Raw genomic sequence first — 17032 nt, 5'->3', positions numbered from 1 at the left:
CCCTTTTATAGGCCAGTACTACGACTCCCGGCGTGCAGCGCGCTGCGCGCCGGAAGCTGTAGTCCCGCGCCGGAAGAAGCTCCTGCCGCTCCACACCAAACCACAACTCCCGTGGTCTCTTGCGCCGCCCGGCGCCATTGCTGCCCGCAGCGCCCCCCGCGCACGCGCGGTGCGGGCTGTTGTTGTGGCGGCGCGGCCCGCGGCTTCACCCGGGCGGGAGCGATGAGCGACAACGATGACATCGAGGTGGAGAGCGACGTGAGTTGGGTCCCCGGTCCCGGGACAGCCCCGCGGTAACCCCCCCCGCAGCCGTTCCCCGCCCTAGGAGCGCTGGGAATGGGGTAACGTTTGGTTTGTGTGTGTTCTTCCCTCATATGGCGGCGCCCCCCCCTCCACCATCTTCTTCCTCTTCCTCTTCTTCCTCCTCGTCGCCCGGGTCGGGGCTCCTCAGGAGGAGCAGCCGAGGTTCCAGTCCGCGGTAGGTCGCTGGGGGGACCCCTCCGCAGCCCCTCCCCCGGGATCGGGAGCACGTGGGTGGGGGTGTGAGGGGGGGATCTGGGGAGGGGGTGACACGGAAGGGGATCGGGGGGAACGGGGTCTTGGGGAAGGGGAGGGTGAGTTTGGGGATGTCCTGTGGGGTCGGGGTTTTTCTTGAGGGGGGACACACGTTTGGGGCCTGGGGTCTGCCGGGAGCTGTGACACACAGGGGGATCTGCGGGGCCGGGAGTCTTGTGGGGGAAAAGGGGTTTGGGGGTGTCCTGCGGGGATGGGGATGTCATGGGGAGGGTCGCCAGTGGGGTTGCGGGACTTGTGGAGAGGGATCTGGGGCTCTTTAGGGCAGGAGGAGTGCAGGGTCTTTTGGGGTAAAGTGGGAGGGTGTGGGGGGGAGAATGTGTGGGGCTGTGTCAATTTGGGGGGGGTGGGGCCGTATTTGGGAGATATTGGAGGGGTGTACTATACAGGGGGTTGGCAGAGGAGGGCTTGTGCCTGGTTGTTTTGGTGGGGGGGAAACCACGTTCCAGGGCGAAGGTGCTTTATCCCCCCTCCGGAGCCTGGGGCTGCCCCGGCAGCAGGAAGCCGGGAAAACCGAAAGCACCGGGAGCCGCCTCCTTCCCCGCCCTCGCGGCTAAGCCGGCGGCGTCACGGCCGCGGAGCCGCCCCAGGGGCGCAGCCGGGCTCCCACAGCGCTTCCCAGGAGGAGTTCTGGGGGTGCAGGTGGTGGCCTCCCCCAGTGCCACCCCTGTCCCCCCCTCCTAGGCCGACAAACGGGCTCATCACAACGCGCTGGAGCGCAAGCGCAGGGACCACATCAAGGACAGCTTCCACAGCCTGCGGGATTCCGTGCCCTCGCTCCAGGGAGAGAAGGTGAGTTTATGGAGCGTGCTGGGAGCACGGACACACGCCCACCCAGAGTCCAGGCTTCGTGTTTTGGGACATTCCCAAGGCTCTGTCCCACCACGGGAGTCCCCAGTGAAGACCAGAGTCAGGCTGTGGAGCCAGGGTGGGATGAGGCAGATGAAATCCCATGGTTTTCCCACTGGACTAGGTCTTTATCTTGCCTCTGGCTTTTCCCACTATTGCAACAGGCATCCCGGGCCCAAATCCTGGATAAAGCCACAGAGTACATCCAGTACATGCGCCGGAAAAACCACACACACCAGCAGGACATCGACGACCTCAAGCGGCAGAACGCGCTGCTGGAGCAGCAAGGTGGGAGCTGGGATCCAATTGGGGTCTGGCAGGGTCTGGGATCCAGGAGCTGGGGTCCAGCAGGGGTTGGGATCCAGGAGCTGGTGGGAGTTGGGGTGTGCAGGCTCTGTGATGCAGGATCCCATGGGAGCTGGGGTGTGTCAGGAGCTGTGATGCAGGATCCCATGGGAGCCGGGGTGTGGCAGGAGCTGTGATCCCGGGGGCCGGGCGCAGGGTGACCGTGCCGTCCCCACAGTGCGTGCGCTGGAGAAGGCCCGCTCCAGTGCCCAGCTCCAGGCCAGCTACCCTGCGGACAACAGCCTCTACACCAACCCCAAGGGCAGCGCCATCTCCGCCTTCGACGGCGGCTCCGACTCCAGCTCCGACTCGGAGCCCGACGAGCCGCAGAGCAGGAAGAAGCTGCGCATGGAGGCCAGTTAGGCCCCCCCGGCGGCCCCTGGCCCGCGGCAGGACTCGCTCCCTCCGCTCCTAGAAGCTCTCGGACTGCAGCTTTCCAGCCCTCCCCGGCCCCTTCCCTGCTCCTACCGCACCGGCCCCGGGGGGAGCCGGTCAGGCCGAGCCGAAAGACTTGGGGGGGGATCAGGGAGACCCCCCTATTGCTGCCCCCCCCCCGCTAGTGACCCCCCTCCCCTGTCCCTCCTGGTTTTATAGGAGCATTTCTATTTATAGCCGGGGACCAGCGCAGTCCGGAGCGGGGAGGAGCCGGGCAGCCCCCCCAAAAAAGGGAGCAAGTACTGGGGGGAGGGGGGGGCCTCCCTATTTATTTTCTCCGTGTGCAAACTCCACCTGCCCGAGTCGGCGGAGCACGACCTGGCACAGAGCCGGCCTTGGGGGGTCCTGTCCCCCCCCCTCTTCCTCCTCCTCCTTTTCCCCTCCTTTGGCCCCTTCCCACCTCCGTGGCATTATCCAAACTCCAGTGGCCCGTCCCTGCCCCGTAGGTGCCCGTTTTCCCCCCATTTTGATGCCATTCCATGGATTTAAGGTATGTTGTACATACTGCCCAGAGTTGTCTTGCAAGTTAAGGCTTCCCTTTACTATAAGACTATAAATAATAAAAAAAAAAAAAACCAAAATTCCACTTAATTTATCTCCCACTGTGGTCACCGCGTGTTCTTGGAATGAGGGAAGTGGTGCCACCAGAGCCGGACACGGTGTCACCTCCTGCCCCGTGTCCCCAGGGCCCCCAGCACACGGCAGGGTGTCACTTCTGGTTTATTGATGCCAAAAAGCTCTGCCACAGCCCGTGTCCCACCTGGCTCCGGCCGGGACGGCAGCGGGAGGCGCGGCCCGGGGCAGGCTGGGTTTTGGTATTGCTAGCACCCTGAGGACCTCGCTGTGCCGGCCAGGCCGCCACGCCATGGGATGGGCTGGGCTGGGCTGCACACTCCGGGGCTGTGGGACCCCCGGGCAGCAGCAGGACACCCCCCCCTAGTTGGCAGTGGGTGCCGGATCCAGGCTGGGCACGGGATACTGCAGGAAGTGCATCACTGCCCTCGCCACCTTCTCTGGGGCAATGTTGTAGACAGGGTGCGTGGGCTGCTGTGGGAGAGAGAGAAGGATGCAAGAGGTTAGTCATGGAATTCTGGAAGGGTTGGCATGGGAAGTGGCCTTAAGGATCATGTATTCCAACCCAGTGTGGGCAGGGACAGCTTCCACCAGACTGGGTTGCTCCAAGCCCTGTCCAACCTGGCCTTGGACACTCCAGGGATGGGGCAGCCACAGCTTCTCTGGACAACCTGTGCCAGGGCCTCCCCACCCTCACAGGGAAGAATTTCTTCCCAATATCCCATCTAAATTTCCCCTTTTTCACTTTGGAGCCATTCCCTCTTATCCTGTAACTCCAAGCCCTTGTCCAAAGCCCCTCTCCAGCTCCCTGGGAGCCCCTTTAAGCACTGGAAGCGGTTCTAAATTCTCCCTGGAGCCTTCTCTTCTCCAGGGTGAATCCCAGCTCTCTCTACCTCCATTGGATCCACGTTTCCCGGCACTGTGGAGCCCTGGAAGTTCAGCCCTGCCCACCCCAGCGATGTCCAGCACCTACCAGGCAGTTCTCAGGGATACCCAGGACCACCTCGTTGTGGAGGTCTCCGCTTCCAAAGTGCTGGGCAATGGCCAGCCCGCTCAGGCAGTAGCAGGTGTGGTAGAAATCCCGGGATCTGCGCGCAGGGACATATCGGGATGCTGAGGGGGAGCCCGGGGGGCTGGGCAGCCCCGTGTTCCCCCCGTCACTCACTTTCCTGGCTTATCCAGCAGCCCCCCGGCCGGGCACTGGCAGCACAGGAGGATGTATTCCTGCAGTGCCAGCTGGTCGAACATCCAGTGCGCCATGCTCAGCGCTGTGTCACCTGGGAGGAAACCCGGAGGAGAAACACCAGGAGGAGGTGTCAAATCCCTGGAGATGCCACTCTGGGGAGCACAGGAAGCCAATGGCAACTCACCCCTGGCATGGAGTGCCCGATGGAGCAGGGGCAGGAGCCCGGCTTGCCAAAAGGAGTAGCACCCGTCCACCAGCTTGTTGCAGCGGCCCTGGAATCCGCCCTCGAAGCGCATCTGCCGCCCGGTCACCCAGTGCTGCAGGATGATCGGAGCCAGTGTGGGATCAGGGATCGCCAGTGGGATGGGACACCCCGTGCCCTGGGCAGGGATCACTCACCAGCAGGCTCCGGAGGTTGAGCAGATGCTCCTGCTGGAGGATGACCAGCGCGGCCATGCCACAGAAGGTGTAGCCGCCGTGTGCCTCCATGCCTGGCACGCCGCCGATCCCACCCTCCCAGTTCTGGCACCTGTGGGAGCAGGGTCAGGGTGGCACTGGTGCTGGGAATGCCATCCCATGTGCCCCTCCCGTCCCCAAATCTCACCTGGCGATCCACTCGGCCGTCCCGGAGAAGAGCGCGGGCGTCAGGATGTTGGTCAGCGAGGCCACTGAGGCGGCACAGTAGGCACTCCTGCGGGAAAAGGGTGCTCAGGGATGTGGGAAAAGGGCACGCAGGGATGCAGCACCCGCTCCCTGCTGCAGCTCTGGCTCCCCAAAATTACACTGGCTCCTCAAAACAGCACCAGCTGCTGACACCAGCCCCGTGCTACGGCACCCTGAAGTAGCTCATCACCACGGCACCAGCTCCCCAAAACGATACCGGCTCCCAAAATCATCACTGGCTCCCAGCACTGGCTCCCCAAAAGTGCCCCAGCCCCCCAGAACAGCCCTCACCCACCTGACGTCCACCTCTCCACCCACGTGCATGAGGAAGGAGCCATCCGGCTGCTTCAAAGAGTACAGGTATTCCAGGAGCTTCTTCCTGCAGGAGCCAGCGGCTGTGAGGGAAGGGGGACACACCCCCCACGTCCCCCCCAGCTCCCACAGCCCCCAGACCTGTCGATGATGCCGAAGGCCTCCTCGGTGCCGATGATGCAGAGCGCGTTGACGGCGGCGTAGGTGGGGGCGAGGTGGGGGTGCTGCCCGGGACCCCCTCCAAATCCACCCTGGGGGCTCTGGCAGCGCCTCAGGAATTGGCAGACGCTGCAGGAAAGTGGGCAAGGGTCTCGTTGTTACCTGTGTTGCCCCGGCAGGGCGGTATGTCCCCCCCCAGCCCCGTGAACCCCCGCCAAGGCCGGAGCCGGGGGTGTCACCCCCCCATCTCTGCCGTCACGAGGGAGCCTCCGGAAGAATGGGCGGCATTGACGGCGACAGGGAGACAAAGCACTCCTTTGCTCCGGGGACAGCGGGAGGTGGCACCTCCGGAGTCACGCGGGTGGCCCGTGGGGACGCTGGCCATGGCAGGGTGGGGGTCCCCTCCCTGGCTCCCACCACTTACTCAGAGGCCACCGACTCCGGGATGGGCTCATCCAGCAGCTCCAGGCTGTGCAGGATCCAGTAGCAGAGCCAGGGGCGGCTGGCATCCAGACACTGAGGGGACAGAGGGGACAGTCAGGCAGTGGCACTGGACACAGGGTGCTGCACGAGCAGGCAGGAGTGAGGGGACAGGAAAGGGAACCCCCGGAGCATCACTGCATCCCACGAGCACGCAGGGAACGCTGTGTCCACTCTGGGGCCGGAAAACCCCTGGTGACAATCCTGGTGACAGCCCCAGGGTGAGGGGTTCGCCCCAGCCAGCGGCTCCAGGGCGGGATATCCGGCATTCCCGGTACCTCATAGGCTTCAGTGAGCTGCCGGAGGCCTCTCTTCAGGTAATGGAAATGCTTCTCCCGCTGCAGGACGTACCTGGGAGACAGGGAGGACAGGGATGAGCAGGCAGGGTGGCCTGGAAAAGCAGGGGGGCAATGGCAGGAGAGGCAGGATCCCACCACAGCCGGAGGTGTTGCTTTTTTTTTGGGATGGGAATTATTTATGTATATCGGGAACTCTGGGACTCACTGCGAGGAGTGATGGTTTGTCTTGTAGGCATCATAGACCTCCTGCACAATGTCCTCCACCTTAGACTTGGCGGGGAAAGAGGGAATAAAGACTGTGGTGAGCTCTGGGAAGTGGCTCTGCACATCCCAAAATGAACCCCACTGAGACCCCCAGCTTCTACCCCATCCCAAGGCTTTATATCCGACTCATAGCCCCATCTCATCCAGTAAAACCAAAGTGGGAGCTGCCAGGAGCTTTGTGACACGAATTATGCCAGAGTTCAGCACGATCTGGTGCTGCTTTACAAATCCAGCTGGAGTTTGGTTCATCCTGGGACCTCCATGGAAAACACGCTCCTCCCACTCACGCTGGGATAACCAGGGACTCCAACACCCCCGACCCAGGACCCAGGGTAATCCTCCAGGAAATACCCCAGGATCGGCCTCAGGGTTTGGGAGGGGCAGCCTCCCACCCACATGCATGGCACTGTGTCCTGCCAGGATGGAACTGAGCAGGAATCTCAAGGATTGGGAAACCAGCAGTCACTTTTTACCCCGTCCCGGCACCCAGGGGAGCTGCCAGCGGCTGGATCAGGACAGACGGCGGGAGGCGGGAGTCTGGCTGCCCCCGCTGCAGGACCTCTCACCCGCCCCGAACTAGTTCTAGGGGACGTGTCACAGCCCCCGTGGATGTCCCCCGGGGGCTGCAGCGGCTGGTGGGTGGCAGCACCCCCCGAGCCCCCCAAACTCCCCCCCTCGGGTGACCGAGCTGTTGTGACAGCGGTGGGTGTGCGGCCAGCGGCTGGCGTGGGGAAACTGGGGCAGGGACCAGCCGGTCCCACGGCAGCCCGGCACCCCACACACCAGCGCCACGGCAGCCCGGCAGCCCCAGGGCCGGCACCGCAGACCCCGCGTCCCAGTCCCGCTGCAGCCTGGCGACCCCACTCTTGGGCCCTCCCGGAGCCCCGTCGCCGAGCCCCGCAGCGGCCCCCCGAGCCCCGCACACCTGCTCGGCGGAGGTGCAGGTGCGCAGCCCGTCGTCCCGCAGCCGCCGCCGCCCGCCGGGCCCGGGGGCCGCTCCCGCCATTGCGGCCCGCGGGGAGCGGCGACGGCGGCCGGGAGGGGACAGGAGGCCACGCCCCCAGACACGCCCCTCCCACCTGGCCCCGCCCCTTCCCCGCCCGGCCCCGGCGCGCATGCCGGGAGGGCGGCAGCGTCATCGTTGTATGACGTCATGCATGACGTCACTGCCGAAAGCCATGATTTGGGATTCTGGAAGGGAGGTCGTCCGGTGGCAACTCCCTGCCTTGGGCAGGGACACCTGCCGCCAGGCCAGGTTGCTTCAAGCCCCATCCAACCTGGCCTTGGACACTCCCAGGGATCCAGGGGCAGCCACAGCTTCTCTGGGAAATCAATTCCCATGCTTCACCACCCTCACAGTAAAGAATTTCTCCCTAATATCCCATCTAAATTTCCCCTTTTCCACTTTGGAGCCATTCCCCCTTGTGCTGAACCACCAGGCCCTTGTCCCAAGTACCTCTCCAGCTCTCCTGGAGCACCTTTAGGCACTACAAGGAGCTCTGAGGTCTCCCTGGAGCCTTCCCTTCTCCAGGCTGGACTCCCCCAGCTCTCTCCCAGCCTGTCCCCAGCCCTTGGAGCATCTCCATGGCCTCCTCTGGCCCTGTTCCAGCAGCTCCATGTCCTTCCCATGCCAAGGACTCCAGAGCTGGGCACAGTGCTCCAGGTGGGATGTCACCTAAGCAGGGCAGGGCAGGGCAGGATAATCCTTCCTTGCCTGCTGCCCTCGCTGCCGGTGGCACAGCCAGGGACACCACTGGCTTTCTGGGCTGCCGGGTCATATCCAGCCTTGCATCCCCCAGCACCCCCAAATCCCTCTCCTCTGGGCTGCTCTCCATCCCATCACCCCCATCCTGCACTGATCCCGGCAGTTGTCCTGATCCCTGTGCCAACTCTGCCCTTGGCCTCCTTGACCACCATGAGGTCCCCATGGGCCGACCTTTGTCCAGCCCCCCTGGATGCCATCCCATCCTTCCAAAGTGTCACACACTCTCCTGGTGCAGCTCCATGTCCCCCCAGTGTCCCCTGCTGCACTCCTGTGTCTCCTTCTCAGTGCCCCCAGAGCATCCCCCAGTGTTCTCAGAATCCCCGTTGTCCCCACCGGTCCCCCTGGTACATCCCCTGTTTTTCCCATCTCCTGTTTTCCAGAGCAGCCCCAGCGTATCCCCTGGTGCCTCCCGTGTGTCCCTCCCGGTGCTCCAGAGCATCCCTCGGTGTCCCCATCGGTCCCACTTGCCCCGTGTCCCTCACGGAGCTCCCCTACAATTCCCCACGGTGCCCCGGAGCATCCCTCGGTTCATCCCCTGCTGCATGCCCGGTGTATCCCGGGTTCTCCCTCCTCTATGCACTCCGGTGTCCCTCTCCCGGTGCTCCGGAGCGTTCCCCAGTGTTCTCGCCCGTTCCCCCGGTGCTTCTCCCATGTCCCCACCCCGTTTCCCAACAGCATCCCCCGGTGCCGCCCCGCACCCGGTGCATCCCCGCTGCACTCCCGGTGCTCCCTCCCCCGCATCCCCGGTGTCCCCTCCCCGTTCCCCACAGCATCCCCCGGTCCCCCCCCACACTCCCCGGTGCCCCCTCCCGCCGCCGCCGCCCTCGCCCCGCCCCGGTGCATCCCCCGGTGCCAGCCCGGCCCGGCGCGGCGGCGGCGCAGCTCCGGTGCGGCCCCGGTGCCCGGGCCCGCCATGGCCAAGCAGTACGACGTGCTGTTCCGGCTGCTGCTGCTCGGGGACTCGGGCGTGGGCAAGACCTGCCTGCTCTGCCGGTTCACCGACAACCAGTTCCACCCCGCCCACATCTCCACCATCGGTACCGGCACCGGCAGCGCGCGGCGGCGGGAGCGGGGAAACGGGGAACCGGGAGCGTCGGGAAAGCGGGAGCACCGGGGAAAAGGGGAACCGGGAGCATCGGGGAGCCGGGAGCAGTGGGAAGGCTCAACACCGGGGAAATGGGAGCAGTGGGAGCCGCAGTAGCGGGGGAAAGGGAAACCGGGGAACTGAGGAACCGGGAAGCCGTGGCACCGGGAAACAGGGAGCACCGCGAAACTGGGGAGCCGCAGCACTGGGGAAGCAGGGAGCCGTGGGCACCGGGAAACCGCGAGTGGCGGGAGGCTGCAGCACCGGGGAAACGGAAAACCGGGCAACTGGGGAGCGGGAAAACCGTGGGAACTGGGGGGTGTTAGGGAGCCACAGCACCTGGGAACCGGGAAACCAGGGAGGGGCAAAACCGTGGGCACCGGGAAAGGGGGGAGTACAGAGGAGCTGAGAAGCCACAGGATCGGGGAAACGGGAAACCAGGGCACCCGAGAGTCGTGGGCACCGGGGAACCGGGGAGTGGCGGGCACGGGCGAAGCGGGGGCACCGGGAAACTGTGAGCAACGGGGATACAGTTAACCGTGGGCACTGGGGAGCTGCAACACCGGGGAAACGGGGAACCGGAGAGTGGGAAAACTGTGGGAACCGGGAGCATCGGGAGTCGCAGTACCCGGGAACTGGGAAACCGGGGGCACTGGAGAGTCGCGGCTTTGGGGAACCGGGAGCATCAGGGAGCCAGGAAATCATGGGCACGGGGGAACCGGGAACACTGGGCATCTCTGGCACGGGGGAATCGGGAGCAGCATGCAGCCGGGAACCGGGAGCAGTGGGCAGCCACAGCACCAGGAAGCCGCAGCACTGGGGAACCGGGAGCATCGGGATCACCTACCTGGCACCTCCTGCCAGGCCTGGCACCCGGTGTGGGCACCAGCACCGGGCCACGGCGGGGCTTGGGGTGGGCCAGGAGGGAACCGGAGCGCCCCCGGTGACAGCAGCTCCAGCGGTGGGGAACACCGGGACACCCCCATCCCCTCTCCCGTCCCCGTCCCAGGTGTCGACTTCAAGATGAAGACGATCGAGGTGGACGGGATCAAGGTGCGGATACAGATCTGGTGAGTGGCGGCACTGGATCCCGGGGGGGCATTCTGGGGGGTCTGAGTCCCGCTCCCACAGCCGGGGTGGGGGGCTGAGCCCTGCCCAACTCGTGCCGCGGGTGGTGGCACTGACCCGCTGTCCCCGGGCAGGGACACGGCCGGCCAGGAGCGGTACCAGACCATCACCAAGCAGTACTACCGGCGGGCACAGGTACGGGGGGGTTCCCATCCTGGTGTGCAGGAGAGGGGAAACTGAGGCACGGATTTGGGGTGTCAGTGGCCGGCCCCCCCTCCCGCAGGGCATCTTCCTGGTGTATGACATCAGCAGCGAGCGCTCCTACCAGCACATCGTGAAGTGGGCCAGCGACGTGGATGAGGTAGGGGTGCATGGGAGGGAGGTGGGGGTCCCCTCGCCGTGGTGGGGGGGGTCCTCACGCCGCCCCCCTACCCCGCAGTACGCGCCCGACGGCGTCCAGAAAATCCTCATCGGGAACAAAGCGGACGAGGAGCACAAGAGGCAAGTGCCCAAAGAGCAAGGGCTGCAGGTGAGCGGGGGCTGGCCTGTGCCCCCCGGGGGGGCAGGACCCCACCCCCTGCGCCCCCAGGGTGGTCAGGCCCCCCCCCTGCACTCCCGAGGGACCCCAACAGCCCTCGCGCAGCCTTACCTGTGTCCAGGAAACCCCAAACATCCCCAGCTCCCCCCCCCGCATGACCAGGGATCTCCCACCCTCTTGCAATCTGTACCCAGGCACCTCAAAAATAGCCCCCCCCCCCCCATCCTGGAACCCCCTTGCTCCCCCACAGTAGTTGTGCACCCCAAGGGCTGATCTTAGATCTCCCTGTGCCCCGCCCAGGATGTCCAGGGACCCCCAACCCCTCCCTGCACCTCCAGCGTGGTCCCTTGCACCCCTAAAGCACCCAGTGACTCCCCCCAGTGTCTCCCCGGGACCTCTAGACCCCCAAATCATCCAGTACCCCATTCTCTACCCCTGGCTTAGTCAGTCCCTCCCTGAGCCCACCCTGCATTCTCCATGGACCCCATCAGTCCTCTCGCAGCCTTACCTGTGTCCAGGGACCCCCAAATATCCCCAGTGCTCCCCAGCATGACCAGGGACACCCCCCCCCTGCAGTCTCTACCCAGGGACTGCTGACCCCCTCACACTTCCAGAGGATCCAGGAACCCCCTTTCCACCTCACACTGCACCCCGAGGGTATCCAGGGACCCCCAACCCCTCCTTGCACCTCCAGCATGGTCCCCTGCACCCCTAAAGCACCCAGGGACCCCTCCCAGGACCTCTGGACCCCCAAAGCCCCCAGTGCCCAGCCCCGGGGGGTTCCCCTATGCCAGCCCCCCCCAGCTCACCCGTCTGTCCGTGCCCGGCTGTGCACGTTCCGGGGGGGAAGCGGGGTTATTGAATCCCCCCCCACCAAATCACGCTCCCTCCCCGCCAAAATCCTGGTGCCACAGTTGGCCAGGGAATACGGGATGGATTTCTACGAGACCAGTGCCTGCAGCAACCTCAACATCAAGGAGGTATGGGGGGGCTGGGAGGAGGGTCGGGGGGTCCCGAGGGGACTGGGAGGGGGGGCTGGAGGTTCTGGAGGGGTTCTGGGCGCGCTCTCCCGGGCTCACACGCCCCCTCCCGCAGTCCTTCACGCGGCTGACGGAGCTGGTGCTGCAGGCGCACCGCAAGGAGCTGGAGGAGCTGCGGGGACCCCCCCGCACCCCCACCCTGGCCCGGCTGGAGGAGGAGGAGCAGCAACCTCTGCAGGGCGAGGACACCCCCAAGACCTGCTGGTGTTGAAGGCTGGGACCCCCCTGACCCGGCCCCCGGCTGTGCCGGGAGGGGGCACGATAGGGGCGGGATTGGGGCGGTCCCCATGGAGGTGGGGAGGGACCCACGGGACACCCCACAGGGAACGGGGCGGGGGGAGAAGGCATGGGGGTGCCTTCCCCGATGTGCAGAGTGGGGTGGGGGTGTCCAGGCGCTGTGTGCCCACCCGGTGTCCACCCCGTGCCCGTGGGAGCCCCCGAGTTTTACACACATGGTTTGCAGAATAAAGGTGATGCTGGAGGTGCTGGTGGTCCGTGTGCTCCGTGGGGGGCTGTGGGCATGATGCCGTGGTGGTGGCACCCACACAGGGAGCAGCGTGCAGCAGGCACGGCCTGGGCACGGACACCTGAGCGGTGATCAATAATTGAGGTGGATCCAGGGTGGCCGGGATGGTGTCCCCTTTCCAGGCTGGGCACGGGAATATGGGACATGGCACCCAGGGGGTGCAACGGCCAGTACCAGTGGGATGGGTGGTTCCTGGGATGGGTGGTTCCTGGGATGATGGTCACTAGCATATCGGTGGACACTGAGATGCTGCTGGGCACTGGGATGGGCAGGTACCAGGACAATGGTGGGCACCACAGCAGATGGGCCCAGGGATTGAGCTCACACTGGGACCAGCAGGCCCTGGGACTGGTGGGCACTGGGATGGAAGCACAGGAGACCCCAGAGGCGATGCCAAGGCAGCGCCAGGCAAGAAGTGCTGGGGCACCCGTCCCCACCACCCTCCAGCCCACACAGCCCCAGCTCCCAGACTCCCGTTATTCCCTCATTCCCAAACCTCGGGAACACACTGTGCCAGGCCGGCAGCATCCCGCATCCTGCGGGCACTGGGACGAGCAGCCGCACCGCGCCGTGCCATGAATTATTGAGGCAGGTGGAGCATCGCCCTGGCCCTGCGCCACCTTCCTCCTTCCACGGGTGGGACGGGCAGCTCCGGTTTCTCCCAAGCCGCGGCGGGGCCCGCAGACCTTTGGACCATGACGTGGGCACTGGGAAGCCCTTAAGAGGCAGCGCGGGCGCGGGGGGGAGGCAGCCGAGCCCGCAGCCATGACCGTCCCCATCGCCAAGTCCTTCTACGACCTGAGCGCCACCTCCCTGCAGGGGGAAAAGGTGGATTTCGGCGTTTTCCGGGGCCGCGTGGTCCTGATTGAGAACGTGGCGTCGCTCTGAGGCACCACGGTGCGGGATTACACCCAGCTCAACCAGCTCCAAGCCCGCTACCCCCGGCGGCTGGTCGTGCTGGGCTTCCCCTGTAACCAGTTTGGCTACCAGGTAAGTCTCGTGGGCTACGAGGCGGGGGGAAAGGGGTGGACGGCTAGGAAACACACAGCTCCCGGATTTCCCCTTCCCCGCCGCAGGAGAACGGCACCAACGAGGAGATCCTCAACACCCTGAAGCACGTGCGGCCCGGGGGCGGCTTCGAGCCCAACTTCACCCTGTTCCAGAAGTGCCAGGTGAACGGCAGCGACACCCACCCCGTGTTCGCCTACCTCAAGGCTCACCTGCCCGCGCCGGCCGACGAGGCTGCACACCTGATGGCTGAGCCCCGCTTCGTCACCTGGAGCCCCGTGCGGCGCTCCGACATCTCCTGGAATTTCGAGAAGTTCCTGGTGGGGCCCGAGGGGGAGCCGTTCCGGCGCTACAGCCCCCGCGTGCCCACGGCCCAGCTGGAGCCCGACATCCAGCGCCTCCTCAAGCTGGCCAAGTAACCCCGGCTCTGGCACGGTCCCGGCTCCGATGTGATCCCAGCTCCGAGGTCACCCTGGGGTGGCCCCACCTCTCCGCAGGGTGACAGCCCCCTCCGAAACTGCCGTGGGGAGGGGGCTCGATGGGGGTGGAGGGTTGGAGCCGCTGGGGCGGCGCAGGCTGGGGGCAATAAACGAGCCGGAGGGAGCGAGCCCAGATCCGTGTGGTTTTTGGGAACATACCCGGATCCACGAGGCTGTTGGGAACACACCCACAGCCATGTGGGTTTTGGGGGCTGTTGGGGGAGCAGGAAGGAGGCTGCAGCCCCAAGGTGCCAGACCAGGAAACAGTGGCACAGGGATAGGTGGGAGCCAGGCAGGTTGCACCTAGTTCCCCGAGGCTGTTGCTGGGGCCGGGTGCCAAGAGCAGCACCTCACTCACCCCAGGGCAGTGATTTCCCACACCCCGCTCCTTCCTGCCTCAGGAATATGAAATTCCTGGCAGGGCAGGGCTGAGTTACACACCCGAGGGCACACAGAAGTGACCCCAAACCAGCTCCTCAGGGAGGGAAAATAAGCAAGTTGTTTCTCTGCAGGGTTTAGGAGAGCACTGCGAGAGTGCAGTGGGCTCTCAAGTGCTGGGAAGGACTAGAGAGGAATTCCATAGGCTCCTGGGATGGGAGAAGCCCCCTTGATCCTCCCATCAGCCCCCAACACCCTTCACCAGCTCCAGGGGGTGAAGCCCAGCCCCAAAATACTCCCACCTGCACCACTGAGCTGTCACGTGTCACATTTATTGCCCCATGCAAGAGGCCTCCTGAGGCAGGGATGGGGTGGGAATCCCTTTGGATTCTGTTTTGGGGTGACAGAGACCCTGTTTTGGGGTCTCCTTTATGTCTTCAGCACACGGGGGGCTCGGGCTGTGGTGCTACACCCCATCCCTGCAGCCGGGGTCAGAGCCATAGGGCTTCCAGAAACACAGGAGCATCCGGTGTCGGGCGTTCCTTGCATCCAGGCTGGAAGTCTGGGGGAGAGAATCACGTAAGGGGCTCTGTGGTCCCCAGGGATCGTGGTTCCAGGGATCTCATCCCAGGGTACACACCGGTTCAGAAGAGCGGGGTCATCTGGCGAGGGTCGTCGGGCAGGATGCTGATGGAATCCTCGGCACGGCCGCAGAGCAGGCACAGCATGGTGTATTCCTGGGGGGAGGAAAAGGGAGGGGATGGAAAAAGGGGGGCTGCCACGGCCCTGCTCCCCCACAGGGAAACCTGAGCCGGATCTGGTACCCGATCCCCGACTGCAATCGGAGCCGGCGGATCTCGTTTCCAGCCCCACTGGCTCCCCTGAGCCCTTTTTCCAGCAGTTTGCTGCATAGAAAATGTGACAGGAATGAGGAATGGGGGGCACAGGCTCCTCCCATCACCCACATTCCCATGCCAGGTGAGCTGAGCTCCCTCCACAAGGCACGGACTAGTGCCGGGAGCCTCCAGGTAGCCCTGGGCACAGGGATGCGACTCCAAATCCTTCAAGGCTCCGTCCCAGGGCAGGTGGGAATCAGCCCGTGAAAGGCTGGGTCTGGCATTCCAGAGGCAGAGGAGCCAGGAAGGGGGCTGTGGGGAAAAGGGGCACACCTGGTAGTCGTCCACCACGCTGAAGGTGTACTCGTGGCGCGCGATCAGGTGGTGGCAGTTCTTGCACAGGTCTGTCAGGACGGGGGACAGTGGGGTGAGGGGACACAGGCACTGTCCTTGGGGTATACCCCCCTCCCAAATTCCTCGGGACAAGCCCCCACCCTCTGTGCCTGCCTTCACTCCTGGAGTGCAGACCTCCTGTCCCCAAAGCATCTAATTCCCCCTCAAGCATCTCACCCCCCTTTGATGCCCCTCAGCTCCCTGACAACCCCTCCCAAAACTTGAGACCCCGTCCCTGGGAAGCCACCATTCCCATCCTCAGGGATCTCCTGAATATTGGGCCCCCAAATTTTCCCTCCCCAAATTAACCCTCCCTTAGGCCTCCCCCCTCCTCTGAGCCCGGGCTCTCCCCAAACCCCAGGCCCCAAAGGTCCCCGCGAGCCCCCAGGTCCCTCCCCGAGCCCCAGACCCTTCCCAATCCTCCAGACCACCCCCTTCCCAACCTTCAGCGACCCCCTAAGCCCCAGGCCCCAAATGTCCCCCTCGGCTCTCAAGACCCCCAGATCCCACAGGTCACACCCCCACCCCCCCGGTGCCCCCCCTCGCACGGTCATAGGTGACGATCTCCTCCCCGCCGTGCAGGCCCGCGGCCCGGTTCGCGACCAGCACGAAGTCCCGGCGGCCGCACTGCGCGCAGCCCACGAAGTTCAGGAGGAAGGAGCCGCCCTCCAGGCAGGTGGTACCCTAAGGCGGCAGCAGAAGCTGGGACCGGGCCGGGGAGCGGCCCCGGTGGGTCCCGGCCCGTCCCGGCTCCCCCCCCTCACCCGCTCCGGGTACTCGGTGCCCACACAGCCACCGCACATCTCGCGCCGCCGGCGCCCCGAGTCTCGCGAGAGCTGCGCCCAGGGGGCGGGGCTTGGGGGCGGGGCGGGGCCGCAGGACGTTGACTGTCGTTGGGGGCGGGGCTTGATGGGGAAAGGGGCGGGGCGGGGGGGTCCGTGGGGCTGGAGGGGGCGAATCCGGGGCTAGTGGGGGATACCTGGGGCACTCGGGACTAGTGGGGGACACACAGGGCTAGTGGGGGACACCTGGGGCTACCTGGGACTAGTGGAGCACACACAGGGCTAGTGGGGGACACCTGGGGCTACCTGGGGGCACACAAGACTAGTGCAGGACACCTGGGGCTACCTGGGGGCACACAAGACTAGTGGGGACACACAGGATTAGTGGGGGATACCTGGAGCTATCTGGTGGGCACCAGGGACTAGTGAGGGACACCTGGGGCTGCCTGGGGACACCTGGGACTACTGGAGGCACACAGGACTAGTGCAGGACATCTGGAGCTACCTGGGGGCACCCGGGGCTAGTGGGGGACACACAGGGTTGGTGGGAGACACCTGGGGCTACCTGGAGGCACCCGAGAGTGGTGGGGCACACACAGGGCTAGTGGGGACACCTGAGGCTACCTGGGGACACCCAGGACTATTGGAGGACATAAAGGCTACTTGGGGACATTCAGGGCTGGCTGGGGGTTACTGGAACTAGCTGGGAGGCACCCAGAGCTAGTGGGGGACACTTGGAGCTACCTGAGGCGTGTCCAGGGCTATTGAGGGACGCCCAGGACTGATCGTGCAGGGCCCTGGCTAGCTGGAGATCACTGAGGGCTAGCTGGTGGCTGCCTGGGTTAGGTGGAGGACACCACTGACTAGTTGGGGGACACCCAGGAATAATTGGGGTGTGCCCGGGGCTAGCTGGAGGACACTGAGGTCTAACCGTGAGGTGCCTGGGACTAGCTGGGGGACTGGCAGGGCTAATGAGGGACAACAACGGTTAGCGGGG

General features: G+C 65.1%; 5 protein-coding genes across 10 annotated transcripts; 3 read left to right on the top strand and 2 right to left on the bottom strand.

Moving 5' to 3' along the window:
- The first annotated feature begins 110 nt into the window (after positions 1–110).
- Positions 111–2800, top strand: MAX (MYC associated factor X). The gene is made up of 5 exons (XM_064660038.1): positions 111–258; positions 452–478; positions 1258–1365; positions 1587–1710; positions 1946–2800. The coding sequence occupies exons 1-5, from the start codon at positions 223–225 to the stop codon at positions 2128–2130; spliced, it is 480 nt and encodes a 159-aa protein (XP_064516108.1). The 5' UTR covers positions 111–222; the 3' UTR covers positions 2131–2800.
- Positions 2779–7208, bottom strand: FNTB (farnesyltransferase, CAAX box, subunit beta). The gene is made up of 12 exons (XM_064660008.1): positions 7064–7208; positions 6080–6144; positions 5854–5926; positions 5520–5611; positions 5078–5224; positions 4920–5003; positions 4566–4652; positions 4361–4490; positions 4146–4278; positions 3941–4052; positions 3749–3863; positions 2779–3249 (listed from the first exon to the last, which is right to left on the bottom strand). Exons 1-12 carry the CDS (start codon positions 7142–7144, stop codon positions 3139–3141), a joined length of 1230 nt encoding a protein of 409 aa, XP_064516078.1. The 5' UTR covers positions 7145–7208; the 3' UTR covers positions 2779–3138.
- Positions 7209–7268: 60 nt separating this feature from the next.
- Positions 7269–12114, top strand: RAB15 (RAB15, member RAS oncogene family). 5 transcript variants are annotated; one of them, XM_064660001.1, is made up of 7 exons: positions 8745–8940; positions 9997–10057; positions 10190–10250; positions 10339–10416; positions 10495–10584; positions 11508–11573; positions 11689–12114. In XM_064660001.1, exons 1-7 carry the CDS (start codon positions 8817–8819, stop codon positions 11842–11844), a joined length of 636 nt encoding a protein of 211 aa, XP_064516071.1. In that variant the 5' UTR covers positions 8745–8816; the 3' UTR covers positions 11845–12114. The 5 variants fall into 5 exon arrangements, with proteins under 5 accessions (XP_064516070.1, XP_064516071.1, XP_064516068.1 ...); XM_064659998.1 differs by having other exon boundaries at positions 8752–8940; positions 9852–10057; XM_064660003.1 differs by lacking the exon at positions 8745–8940 and adding an exon at positions 9514–9865.
- A 136-nt stretch (positions 12115–12250) lies between these two features.
- On the top strand, positions 12251–13770 carry GPX2 (glutathione peroxidase 2). Its single transcript, XM_064660036.1, has 2 exons — positions 12251–13149; positions 13236–13770. The coding sequence occupies exons 1-2, from the start codon at positions 12925–12927 to the stop codon at positions 13584–13586; spliced, it is 576 nt and encodes a 191-aa protein (XP_064516106.1). The 5' UTR covers positions 12251–12924; the 3' UTR covers positions 13587–13770.
- Positions 13771–14335: 565 nt separating this feature from the next.
- Positions 14336–16138, bottom strand: CHURC1 (churchill domain containing 1). 2 transcript variants are annotated; one of them, XM_064660047.1, is made up of 5 exons: positions 16018–16138; positions 15802–15937; positions 15194–15264; positions 14665–14761; positions 14336–14578 (listed from the first exon to the last, which is right to left on the bottom strand). In XM_064660047.1, exons 1-4 carry the CDS (start codon positions 16054–16056, stop codon positions 14669–14671), a joined length of 339 nt encoding a protein of 112 aa, XP_064516117.1. In that variant the 5' UTR covers positions 16057–16138; the 3' UTR covers positions 14336–14578; positions 14665–14668. The 2 variants fall into 2 exon arrangements, with proteins under 2 accessions (XP_064516117.1, XP_064516115.1); XM_064660045.1 differs by having other exon boundaries at positions 14336–14586; positions 16018–16137.
- Between the last annotated feature and the right edge of the window lie 894 nt (positions 16139–17032).

Source organism: Pseudopipra pipra, chromosome 6 (assembly GCF_036250125.1).
Source record: "Pseudopipra pipra isolate bDixPip1 chromosome 6, bDixPip1.hap1, whole genome shotgun sequence".
NCBI lineage: Eukaryota > Metazoa > Chordata > Aves > Passeriformes > Pipridae > Pseudopipra > Pseudopipra pipra.
The sequence above is the reverse complement of the archived record's forward strand: the minus strand, read 5'-3'. Positions and strand labels throughout refer to the sequence as shown.

Excerpts from the sequence above, each read along its gene's own strand:
- MAX (XM_064660038.1), top strand. The coding sequence starts at position 223 with ATGAGCGACAACGATGACATCGAGGTGGAGAGCGAC. Across the intron at positions 259-451 it reads ACATCGAGGTGGAGAGCGAC|GAGGAGCAGCCGAGGTTCCA; the intron begins GTGAGTTGGGTC and ends GGGGCTCCTCAG. Across the intron at positions 1,711-1,945 it reads CGCGCTGCTGGAGCAGCAAG|TGCGTGCGCTGGAGAAGGCC; the intron begins GTGGGAGCTGGG and ends CCGTCCCCACAG.
- CHURC1 (XM_064660047.1), bottom strand. The coding sequence starts at position 16,056 with ATGTGCGGTGGCTGTGTGGGCACCGAGTACCCGGAGCGG. Across the intron at positions 15,938-16,017 it reads GCACCGAGTACCCGGAGCGG|GGTACCACCTGCCTGGAGGG; the intron begins GTGAGGGGGGGG and ends CTGCCGCCTTAG. Across the intron at positions 15,265-15,801 it reads GGAGATCGTCACCTATGACC|ACCTGTGCAAGAACTGCCAC; the intron begins GTGCGAGGGGGG and ends CCGTCCTGACAG.
- RAB15 (XM_064660000.1), top strand. The coding sequence starts at position 7,292 with ATGCATGACGTCACTGCCGAAAGCCATGATTTGGGATTCTGGAAGGGA. Across the intron at positions 8,941-9,851 it reads CGCCCACATCTCCACCATCG|GCCTGGCACCCGGTGTGGGC; the intron begins GTACCGGCACCG and ends ACCTCCTGCCAG.
- FNTB (XM_064660008.1), bottom strand. The coding sequence starts at position 7,144 with ATGGCGGGAGCGGCCCCCGGGCCCGGCGGGCGGCGGCGGCTGCGGGAC. Across the intron at positions 5,927-6,079 it reads ACAAACCATCACTCCTCGCA|GTACGTCCTGCAGCGGGAGA; the intron begins GTGAGTCCCAGA and ends CCTGTCTCCCAG. Across the intron at positions 4,491-4,565 it reads ACGGCCGAGTGGATCGCCAG|GTGCCAGAACTGGGAGGGTG; the intron begins GTGAGATTTGGG and ends CTGCTCCCACAG.